At 33.0% G+C, this 12,667-nt stretch overlaps 1 protein-coding gene across 1 annotated transcript in view; it reads left to right on the forward strand.

Moving 5' to 3' along the window:
* The window catches only part of LOC132702874 (F-actin-monooxygenase MICAL3), a 74,129-nt gene that overhangs the window by 54,970 nt on the left and 6,492 nt on the right, over positions 1-12,667 (forward strand). The window contains exons 4-5 of the mRNA XM_060671718.1: positions 2,115-2,206; positions 9,679-11,870. Of these exons, the coding sequence (XP_060527701.1) occupies positions 2,115-2,206; positions 9,679-11,870 (2,284 nt within the window). The remainder of the gene's footprint in view (positions 1-2,114; positions 2,207-9,678; positions 11,871-12,667) is intronic.

Below are 12,667 nucleotides of genomic sequence, written 5' to 3' on the forward strand. Positions count from 1 at the left end.
AATTTAATCTCTCACCGATCTCTCGTGTGGTTATTCGCCGATTTGCATCAACTAATGCCTTTATCGCATCTTTGTCAGTTTCGACCGGCCTTCCAGACCGTGGTGCATCTTCGACATCAAAATTGCCGGATCGAAATTTTGCAAACCAGTTCTGGCACTGGCGTACTGTTAACACGCCTTCTCCATACACATCCGTCAATTTTTTTCTCGCTTTTTACCTTTTCTGAAGTAAAAAAGTAAAATATGACGAAAATGCTGCTTATTGCTCTCCATATTTAAAAGGGCACCAACCAAAAACTACTGCATAGAATTAATAGAACTTTTTCACACACAAGCCTTGCAATATCAGCTCTCAAGACATATAATGGTTATGCGGCTTAAGTGTGAAGTTGGTTTCGAAAAAACGTAATTAAGTCCTCTGACGGGAAAAAACGAAATGACTTTCCGAACAACCTTATAAATCGTCCTTTTGAAATATAGAATCATAGATTGTCAATTTACAAGTTAGTTGAATCAATTTTCCTCTTTTAACTTCATTGCTCGGGAACAGTAAAAGATGGGTGTTTTCTTAAATAATTTATTAACTTTACTGCCTTATTGGATTGTTATACTTAAAATAATCCGTTGAGCTGAATTGCCAAACGTATAAGTTCTTTTGCACTCCTGAAACCATCACCTTATAAGCATTTTTTTCAATTGAGGCTTTAATTGCTAAAGTATAAATTAAGTAAGATTTAGCAATTTTATCGTCAGCGGTGGAAGTAAAATTCTCTAAACATTTTTATTACGGGATACACTGAAAAGGAGGATTTTGCATTTATGCTCAAGATGAGGATCATCAACTCAGTATTACTAGACTTATTTGGGATATCAAGAGGAAGAATAGCGTAGGTTAAGAAGAAATACCACCTTATACCATACAGATATATCGCGCAGTGCATATCACATACGGTCAAGATTAGAGTTTTGATTTGAGAATAACTGAACATTTTGACCATTCGTTGGAATATATTTTTAATAATTTTGTCCTAATTTTGGTTAGTTTCATCGATTGATATGATTGCATGGTGATTGTTACCAACTAAAATCGTTCATATCGTCAAACGCGATGGTGAAAATAACAATTAAAATCACTTATCGTCACACTGCTATTATTTATGAACACGCTACTAAAAACTCTAACGTCTCTTATTTATATCGGTCAACGTTGTATTGGGGCCTTGGCACGCTTCTCATTACTCGCTGCACAGCTTACTCATTTTTTGCATCAATCTTCAACGTCCTGGCCACAATTCTGGACATTCTGGACCATTAGCACATCTTAACTTATCTTAAGTTCGGGTATGGTGAAATTAAATAGCTCACTACGCGTAGAACATTTCGCTTTTATATCTTGTAGCGCTCTCTCGCGGTGTGTCGAATGTTTGAGTTCTCTTTCGAATGACTGGGTTGAATGTTGAATGTTGATTTCACTTAGGGAATGCACTTCTTGCAATGTAGGGACTGATATTGTCTTGCATGAAGGTGAAGGTGAATAATGTTTTCGAGATAGAATTTAGTATTCATAGACGTTGCACGAATAAGAAGCAGCTCTATGCGCGCCCCAAAACATATTCCGCCACAGAACATTTGTGACCCACCACCAAATGGCCCTTTGGAGAGATAAATAAACTCACTTATCGATACTCCAGTATACAGCTAGTAGTAGTAGTAGTAGTAACAGAAGTTAATCTTCGTGATCTGTGATCTGCACTACTACCCGATCCGACTTTTTTTAATTTTCGCACGACTGCAGAAATCCTGACAGTTTCGAGTTGATAACTTAGCTCTCTACTGGTACACTTTCTGTTTCGTAATATCTGTTGCAGAAGAAAGCGTTCATTAATTTGACTTGTAGCCCTTTCCTGCCCTGATCATGTTTTCTATGGTGGGTTCCGGTTTATTAATATTTTTAATAAATTACGGCAACGAAGTTACAGAATTATAAAAAAAAGCCAGTTAAAATTCCTAGTAGTAAATGCTAATAGTTGGAGGATATCCTTGTTAATAATGTAATGTAGGTGGTGCATTAATAACGAAAAGGAGTTTGTTTGAGCAAACTCTTTTTGTTCCAGGCAAATCCGGGGCCCGAATAGCACCAAAAAGAGCACAGTCGTCTCCTGATCATGGAATCGTATCTCCTACATCCACAAGTCCACCCACGAAGGTAACTAAGTTATTTATGTTAACATGTTTGTGGATGTTTATTTTTGTGTAATGTGCAATGTGTAATGTGTTGTCGCCATCCAAATACGTTAGTTTGTTTTGCATTTTTTTATTTTTTTGTTTTGACTTTTATAACCTTGGTGTCGCTTGCTAGTAATGGGTACATCTCATGTAATCATTAACATCATTATTTTTTAGAAAACACTTTCATCTAAGGGTTGTGTGGAAAGTAATAAATTGAGTAAAGCGAAATATTTAATAATTATTGTTCGGTGTTTAAGATTTGATGGAGTAAAAACCCTTTTTTTTTCATGTTTGTCAAACAAATTCTAAAATCTTCTTCAACTTCTATAGTGTGTCATTAATAATGTCTTGGGTTCTTAGATTTTCCGTTGATCTTTCCCAAATTTTAAATATCCAACCAGTCAACCGTTTCTCTTTATTAAAAAATAATGGATATGATTTTAATCTAGTTTTTAAAACTAAGCGATGGAATTACCAGCGACTGGAAAGTTGCAGCATTATGCAGGGTTAGTCATTTGTCAATTTTTTGATATAGTGAGAGCAAGTCATGGACTTTATGTAATTAAAATAGTTCTTCTTTTATCAGTTAAAAACATAAGTGTTGGTGTTCTTTTGTTGTTTTCTTATGGTTTACGGTACGGTAAATAAAAGTTGGTCTTATTTTATTTTTAATTTGTTTCAAAGTTTCAGAATTTAAGAAATCGCCGATTTTCAACAATAGATAAATTTTAATTTGTTAATTATATTATTTTCCGGATTTGATTTAAAAAAATCAATTGAAGTTCCAATAGACTTATTTGTAAATTAAATTGATTCATTTTTTTTAAGTTTTTGGGATAAGTAATATGGATGATCTTCTGTTTGTCCTGCTCTAAATTGTTTTGTTTTATCGAATTGGTAAACAGTCACTAAATATACTTTATTTGCAATTTAAATCATTAAATTAATTCGCTGTACATCCACTGGAACTAGACGACCCTATTGCAATCCAAAATCCGATAAAATAAAGCGCCAAAGGTACAAAATTGTGCTTATTTTAGATAAAAATTATGCATTCAGATTTGTGCTGAAGAAGACTACTTAAATATTTTATCGATTTTCTCGGAGCACCTATTTTCGGAACATGGCAACCTCGATTATTTTTTATTCAACCGGTCTGGAAAGAAAATGCTTGTGCATGTAATTATTTGAAAAGCTTCAGCTGGCTTACAGTTTCGGTGTCTTGGTTCACGTACTGCACATAGGTACTAAATATAATATTACGGCCTATGCTGATAAAAAATGTTCAGTGTAATCTGCGCGACTCACTTCAAACTTCACTTTCAATCAGTACAACGTGGTGGCTGACATTTCGTAAATTCAAGAGTGTTCAGTTTAGCTGTGTTCAGAGCGTCCAGTTTATGCTGTTCTCAAAATATGGGCAATGCCCATTAAATTTTAAGCAAGAAAGACTGTAATGTAAAATGTAATAACCCTATCAATTTTACCGAATTATCTTTTAGTTATATAACGTACTACTTCTGCTTGCGTAGATTTTTTTAATAGTTCTAAGATGTTTCATTAAAAAAAATGTATTTCGCTCCTCAATGTACAATAAACAGTGTGGGTAGTTAATTAGTGTGTTAGTTAGATTTGCGAACATGCTTTTTGGGGTGTATATATGTTGAGGCTAATTAGATTACTTCTATAATTTTCAAACTAACCAGCTAAAGACGCAGTTATTTTGTTGGAATCAGCCGATTCCCACAAAATAGCAATGATCAGTGGATGGTTTGAAAACTAGCTGGTTAGTGTGCATTCTATCGATTTGCGATGAAGATTTTATTTAAGTATAATATAATAGCATGTTGGTTTTGTACTAACTACTTAGTTTACAAATTTTATTTCAGTTCATGTTAAGATATCACGGTAAACAATATTTTTTTGAAACAAAAGTTTTTGTAACAAAAACATAAATACAAGTATTTATCACTAATTCATCATACTAAAATTTAAAATTTTAGAATTATTCACCTTGTCCTCCAGCTTGACCATTAACTGGTTATTGAAGTCATCTTTACAGGTCGGTGCCATCATTTTAATATTTTTTCCGGTTAAAGAAGTAAAATTTAAGTACGTACACCAAAGTTTTAAAAAAATACATTAAAAATGTTTTATGACTGGCTAACTAAGTTTACTTTATACGTACCATGATTTGATTGTTTGCAGACACAATCGAAAGCTTAAAATCGTACGTTGTGCATTTTTATTACTTGATAGCGTTTATTGTAAATATGTTATACATTCAACACCGGCGACATGAAAACATAAAATCACTTACACTTTTTTTTTAAACAATTGTGATTACCGTGCCTGTCAAAAAACAAGGTAAATACGGAAAGGTGCGAATGTACGGTAGTGACAGTGTTCAAGTTAGCCAGTAAGCTAGATATTTCAGGCGACTAGGGCGGTTGTAGTAATCAACTTAACTAATGATATTTGGATAAACAAAGTATTTAAAATGTCTAGTTAATATTGCGAGTTATTAGTTTGCATACTAACCCGCATAAGCTTTAGTTTCTCAAATGTCTTTATCCTAAACTAAAGTGATTATTTTATTATTAGTTTTTTCCTAATTCATGATTTAGTTTGTTTTATTTTAGGATTATATGTATACATACATTTTTGTTTGTTATTGATAAACTTCAATTCAAAATTTTCAAAAGAATTTTACAAATTTTTTTCTGTGGATGGTTTGGGTTAATTTAGATCCATGTAGATTATTATATAAATAACTAGCTATTTACCTACGGTCATCGGTAGCGAGTAATAGTATATAAATAATAATACAATACACACCATTTCCCTAGAGTAACCACAAATTCAGCTGACAAGAGGGAAGCAATTTTTTTATGGTATTGACTGTCCATAAATTTGCCTTCTGTTGTTTATAAGTTTGGTGTTGTTTATTTTCCAAAGCAAAATGTAGAAATTTTCTAATTTCATTCCTAAGAACAAAAAATCCAAATAAATTCTTCCCACATACTTTGCAAGGTGTAGATGATTAGAGTAGTTTTCAGGTTTAGGTTTGATATGATTTATCATATATCAAAAAGCTGAACACAAATAATATAAATGAAAAACATTTTTATGGTCACAAGGTAATATTAAAACATATATCCTGAATTTTGATTAGTTTTATCCTTCTAATTAAGGTTAAAATAAAAAATTCAAGAGGATTTACATATTTCAAGTCGATACTAAATGATTCCTCAAATTGAAGTTTATGAAAGCCAAAGATTATTTGAAAAATAAAAATATTTTAACAGTACAAGTACAATTCGCCAAACAAATAGCAGGTTTTATTACATGTTTACAGTCATTTGCCTGCGCCCCATAAAATCATCGATGAATTTGATACGAATGTGTATATGATTCTATTACATTTAGTCGACTTTAACGATATAAGTTGCATAAACATTGCACAAAAATAAATATCGGACCTGTGTTATCGCGTGGTGCGTTGAGCAATCTCCGTTTTCTTAACCCACACTGTTTATTTTCATAGGAAGAAAGCTTGGACATTATTGGACAGTACAAACCCGAAATATTTTGTTGAATTTAAACATTTCATAACATGTTATCCATGCGTTTTATTTTTAGCGCGCTTTTCACTCATTCATTTCGCTTTTTGCTAACAAACTGCTCAGTTCTGTGTCCCCTTATTTAGTATATATAGTTTTGCTTTCTAAATATTTGCAGTTTATCTAAAATATTATGTTGAACCTTTTTTAATACTTCATATTTTTTATAATTTTTTTTAATGTATATTGAAATATATTTTTTTAATTTTAGATAGCGATAACTAATGTAGGTTGAGCACGTAGAGAACCATGCGCAAAATGTGGTCTGCCAGTATTCATAGCAGAACGGCTAAACGTTGGAAAACTACTGTGTCACCGAACGCGTTTTCGTTGCGCACGTTGTAACTCGCAGCGTACTCTGGCCAATTATTACGAAACCGAAAATGGGGAATTCTGTTGCGTTCTGTATATAGCTAGCTATATTTATCTCTATAGAATTTGGATGAATTTTCTTTTTGTGTCTAACCGCAGCAACCGGAGTAAATGGCTCGATTTGCGTCTCTTCTTCACCAGATGGATTTAATACTTTGGGATATTTTTTGCTTTCAGGCAAGCAAACGCGTGGCAAAGCTTAAGTATCCTTTTGTCATTGTTTTTTATGGGGTTTGTTCAATAACAGACGTATCGGAATTATCAGACACAAACTACGTTTCTAACGGTAAAGCGGATTCCGATGGGATAATTTTTGTTCGGAAGAGTTATTTGTTTTATAAAAAACTTCGCTACGAGCTGATAAATCTGAATCATCCGGTACGGTATCGTTGGAAGCTGGCAAGTGAAGGGATTGTTCCACAATTCGTGTACTTTTTTTCTTTACTGCTGTCTAAGACTTTTATCACGGAATCTGAACTACTCAAAATATGTATAACCGAATCGCAAATGTCTTTTCTCGCCGATACGCTAATGTCTTCATTTTTACCATCTAATCCTTCTTTAGCTTCATCCTCATTATCTTGATTGCGGTCTTGCAGTTCAATATTGTCTCTAACTTGTATAATTCCTTGACCAACGAAACTAGTTTCTCTTTTAACGATAGAGGCAACAATACTTAATTTTTCTTCTCTTTCCCGATTAGCGAACTTTCATTAATTCAGTTGTTATTATTGGTATTGTTCTCAATTAGCTTTTCATCAAGCTCGTGTTGACTTATAATTTTGTCAACAAAACATGTTGCTTTACTAATATTTGATTTAGTTTGGGAAGCTGCGCTATCTGGTAACCTACGTCCAGAAATATTCTCGTTGTAAATGAGACCTCCATCTATTTCAACATCTTTTTTGCTAATATTGTCAAAATCTTCTAGATCATGTATGGTTATAACTCTGCAACTTTGCGCGGTGGTGACGCTGAAGGCACTTCCTTATTTGTTTCGGACTTTTAAAAATCTTTACTAGTTTCGAATAACTTCATTCTAGCACTGACCAAACCGATAGAGCTGAATGGATTATTTTTGGTAACAAAATCATCGTCCGCCTTTTTACTTACACTAATACTACTATTCCACTGTCACTATTAACCGATAAGTTTTTGCTTAAGAAAGAACCACTCGCACTGACGGGCGGGGGAGTAGTTTTAGGGAGGTCTGGTGGAATATCGTCTTCACTAGTGGAACTAGACGTTGAATTTTCAATTTTACTTTTAAAAAACTGAGACCTAGCCATACTATATTCCGAACTGCTCGCAGTCGTAAGAGTGAAATTTTTTTTTAGTTCGCCATCAATGGGAAATTCAAGCGCCGTGTCAAAGTGTGTGCTGTATGCATCAAGCATATCTAACTTGTTCTGCAGGATATCTGATTTTTCCTCATCGCTCATGGAGCGAGTCAAAACCGAATGTTCGGGTGTGATTTTCTTAGATATCTGTTTTTCTTCGTCTGAGCATATTTCGCAACAGAATTCCCCATTTTCGGTTTCGAAATAATTGGCCAGAGTAAGCTGCGAGTTACAAGGTGCGCAACGAAAACACGTTCTGTGATACAGTAGTTTTCCAACGTTTAGTCGTTCTGCTATGAATACTGGCAGACCGCCTTTTGTGCATGGTTATCTAAAATTAAAAAAATATATTTTAATATACATTAAAAAAAATATATAAAATATCAAAAAAGATTCAACATAATATTTTAGATAAACTGCTATATTTTAGAAAACAAAACTATATATACTATATAAGGGGACACAGTACTGTACTGAGCAGTTTGTTAGCCAAAAGCGAGATGAATTAGTGAAAAGCGTGCTAAAAATAAAACACATGGATAACGTGTTATGAAATATTTACCTTAAACAAAATATTTAGGGTTTGTACTCTCCAATAACGTCCATGCTTTGTTCCTATGAAAATAAACAGTGTGTGTTACGAAAACGCTCAAGCACCACGCGATAACGCAGGTCCGATGTTTATTTTTGTGCAGTGTTTATGCTACTTATACCGTTAAAGTCGACTAATGTAATATATATATATATATATATATATATATATATATATATATATATATATATATATATATATATATATATATATATATATATATATATATATATATATATATATATATATATATATATATATATATATATATATATATATATATATATATATATATATATATATATATATATATATATATATATATATATATATATATATATATATTTATTTATTTATATATATATATATATATATATATATATATATATATATATATATATATATATATATATATATATATATATATCCATGTAGATTATTGTATAAATAACTAGTTGGTTATCGGTAGCCAGTAATAATATATAAATAATAACACAATGCACACCATTTCCCTAGTGTAACCATAAATTCAGCTGACAAGAATGAAGCAATTTTTGTATGGTATTGACTGTCCATAAATTTGCCTTCTGTTGTTTGTAAGTTTGGTTTTGTTTATTTTCCAAAGCAAAATGTAGAAAAATTGAAATGTTATAATTATCATTCCTGAAAATCTAAAATTCAAATAAATTCTTTCCACATTCTGTGCAAGATGTAGATGATTAGAGTGGTTTTCAGGTTCGATGTGATATGATTTATCATATATCAAAAAGCTGAACACAAATAGTATAAATGAAAAACATTTTTATGGTCACAAGATAATATTAAAACACATATCCCGAATTTTGATTAATTTTATCCTTCTAATTACGGATAAAATAAAAAAATACAAGAGGATTTACATATTTCAAATCGATACAAAATTATTCCTCAAATTGAAGTTTATGAAAGCTAAAGATTGTTTGAACAGTACAAGTTAAAGTACAATTCGCCAAACAAATAGCAGGTTTTATTACATGTAACAGATATTTTGCATACTATAGTATTTGCACGTTTACAGTCATTTGCCTGCGCCCCATAAAATCATCGGTGTATACGATTTTACTACATTTAGTCGATTTTAATGGTATAAGTAACATAAACATTGCACAAAAATAAACATCGGACCTGTGTTATCGCGTGGTGCTTTGAGCAATGTCCGTTTTCTTAACCCACACTGTTTATTTTCATAGGAAGAAAGCTTGGACATTATTGGACAGTACAAACCCGAAATATTTTGTTGAAGGTAAACATTTCATAACACGTTACCAATGCGTTTTATTTTTAGGGCGCTTTTCACTCATTCATCTTGCTTTTTGCTAACAAACTGCTCAGTACAGTACTGCGTCCCCTTATCTAAGTATATATAGTTTTGCTTTCTGAAATATAGCAGTTTATCTAAAATATTATGTTGAACCTTTTTTAATACTTTATATTTTTTATAATTTATTTTTTATGTATATTTAAATATATTTTTTTATTTTAGATAGCGATAACTAATGTAGGTAGAGCACGTAGAGAACCATGCGCAAAATGCGGTCTGCCAGTATTCATAGCAGAACGACTAAACGTTGGAAAACTACTGTATCACCGAACGTGTTTTCGTTGCGCACGTTGTAACTCGCAGCTTACTCTGGCCAATTATTACGAAACCGAAAATGAGGAATTCTGTTGCGAAATATGCCCAGACGAAGAAAAACAGATATCTAAGAAAATCTCACCCGAACATTCGGTTTTGACTCGCTCCATGAGCGATGAGGAAAAATCAGATATCCTGCAGAACAAGTTAGATATGCTTGATGCATACAGCACACACTTTGAAACGGCGCTTGAATTTCCCATTGATGGCGAACTAAAAAAAAATTTCACTCTTACGACTGCGAGCAGTTCGGAATATAGTATAGCTAGGTCTCAGTTTTTTAAAAGTCAAATTGAAAACTCAACGTCTGGTTCCACTAGTGAAGACGATATTCCGCCGGACCTCCCTAAAACTACTCCCCCGCCCGTCAGTGCGAGTGGTTCTTTCTTAAGCAAAAACTTATCGGTTAATAGTGACAGTGGTTTTCCTAATAATAAACATGACAGTAGTTCGAATAGTAGTATTAGTGTAAGTAAAAAGGCGGACGATGATTTTGTTACCAAAGATAATTCATTCAGCTCTATCGGTTTGGTCAGTGCTAGAATGAAGTTATTCGAAACTAGTAAAGATATTAAAAAGTCTGAAACAATTAAGGAAGTGCCTTCAGCATCATCACAGCGCAAAGTTGCAGCAGTTATAACTATGCATGATCTAGAAGATTTTGACAATATTAGCAAAAAAGATGTTGAAATAGATGGAGGTCTCATTTACAACGAGAATATTTCTGGACGTAGGTTACCAGATAGCGCAGCTTCCCAAACTAAATCAAATATTAGTAAAGAAACATGTTTTGTTGACCAAATTATAAGTCAACACGAGCTTGATGAAAAGCTAATTGAGAACAATACAAATAGTAACAACTCAACTAATGAAACTAAGTTCGTTAATCGGGAAAGAGAAGAAAAATTAAGTATTGTTGCCTCTATCGTTCAAAGAGAAACTAGTTTCGTTGGTCAAGGAATTATGCAAGTTAGAGACGATATTGAGCTGCAAGACAGCAATCAAGATAATGAGGATGAAGCTAAAGGAGAATTAGGTGGTACAAATGAAGACATTAACGTATCTGCGAGAAAAGACATTTCCGATTCAGTAAGACATATTTTGAGTAGTTCAGATTCCGTGATAGAAGTCTTAGACAGCAGTGAAGAAAAAAGTACACGAATTGTGGAACAATCCCTTCACTTCCCAGCTTCCAACGATACCGTAGTCTCAATTTCGGATGATTCAGATTTATCAACTCGTGGCGAAGTTTTTTGTAAAACAAATAACTCTTCCGACCAGATATCAAAAATGATCCGATCTGAATCCGCTTTACCGTTAGAAACGTCGTTGGTGTCTGATAATTCCAATACGTCTGTTATTGAACAAACCCCAGAAAAACAATCACAAAAGGATACTCAAGCTTCGCCAAGCGTTTGCTTACCCGAAGGCCCAAAATATCCCAAAGTATTAAATCCATTTGGTGACGAAGAAGAAGAGGCGCAAATCGAGCCATTTACTCCGGTTGCTGCGGTTAGACCCAAAAAGAAAATTCATCCAAATTCTATAGAGAGAGATATAGCCAGAGAATTATATACAGAACGCATCAGCTTAAATCCATTTGGAGAGGAAGAAGAAGCGCAAATCGAGCCACATACTCCGGTTGCTGCGGTTAGACCCAAAAAGAAAATTCATCCAAATTCTATAGAGAGAGATATAGCCAGAGAATTATATACAGAACGCATAAGCTTGAATCCCTTTGGCGAGGAAGAAGAAGTGCAAATCGAGCCATTTACTCCGGCTCCTGCGGTTAGACAAAAAAAAAATATTCAACCAAACTATATAGGGGGAGATTTAAGAGGAGAATTATGTAGTGAACGCAACAATCTGAATCCATTTGAAGACTGCCAGTTTGAGGAGGACGTTGTTGCAACCAAACCAGTCGCCAGCCCAAGACGTAGAAAGAAAATTACAAATCTTGGTGAAACATCGAATATTAATCCATTTGAAAGTGATGACGAAGAGAACATCGTGCCTGTACTCGCAGGAAAAACTAGTAGGTAAGCGCAGAGAATGTAATTTTTGTAAAATAATCGCGCAAATAATAATATATAATACGGCGTGATATACTAAAACCAGATTTTTTTCCTTTTTTTTATAGACTTACTAAAAGAATTAATTAATAACCACATATATGCGGTTTTTATCAATCAGGGAAATATATGTGCGCAAGAAAGGCCAAAGATATTTATTTTTTTTTTACTAAAAATGATCTATTCCAAGGACATTTTACAGATGAAAAACGAAGTGATATCTAATTTTAGTTGTATTTGCTCGTCCATTTAATAATTTTTCTTTTTCTTTCTCATTTTCTGGAGGAAGAACATGTTGCAGATCTACGTCGATTTCTACTAACGTCACCTTTCAGGCCACTGAAAATGAACATTTGTCGGCACACATCATAGGGGTTATGATACAGTGCCACCTCTTCACTACTAACTACTTAACTATAAAGTTCGCTTAGCCTTGCGCAGATGGTGTAACCTGAGCTGAATTAACACTAAATCAACAATTTTGGAATCCCTAAATCTACAAAAAAAGCAAAGCGATAAAACGAAAATGTTCATCTCAAATGTAAATGACCTCTGTAAATATTTCATTAGCTGAAATTTAGGCCTATTTAATCTAGTTTAACGATTTTCCTGATACATTATATTTATTTATATGTTTTTATATGTGTTTTGTTCTATCATGAAGTATTTATTTCAACACTAACTTTTGTGCACTCGGGTTATCATCTAAAATTAGTATCGGTTTTTCAATACCCACAAATTTTTTCAAAAAACTTTTAAGAAAC

The sequence above is a fragment of the Cylas formicarius genome, unplaced genomic scaffold (assembly GCF_029955315.1).
Source record: "Cylas formicarius isolate icCylForm1 unplaced genomic scaffold, icCylForm1.1 PGA_scaffold_6__28_contigs__length_40554024, whole genome shotgun sequence".
NCBI lineage: Eukaryota > Metazoa > Arthropoda > Insecta > Coleoptera > Brentidae > Cylas > Cylas formicarius.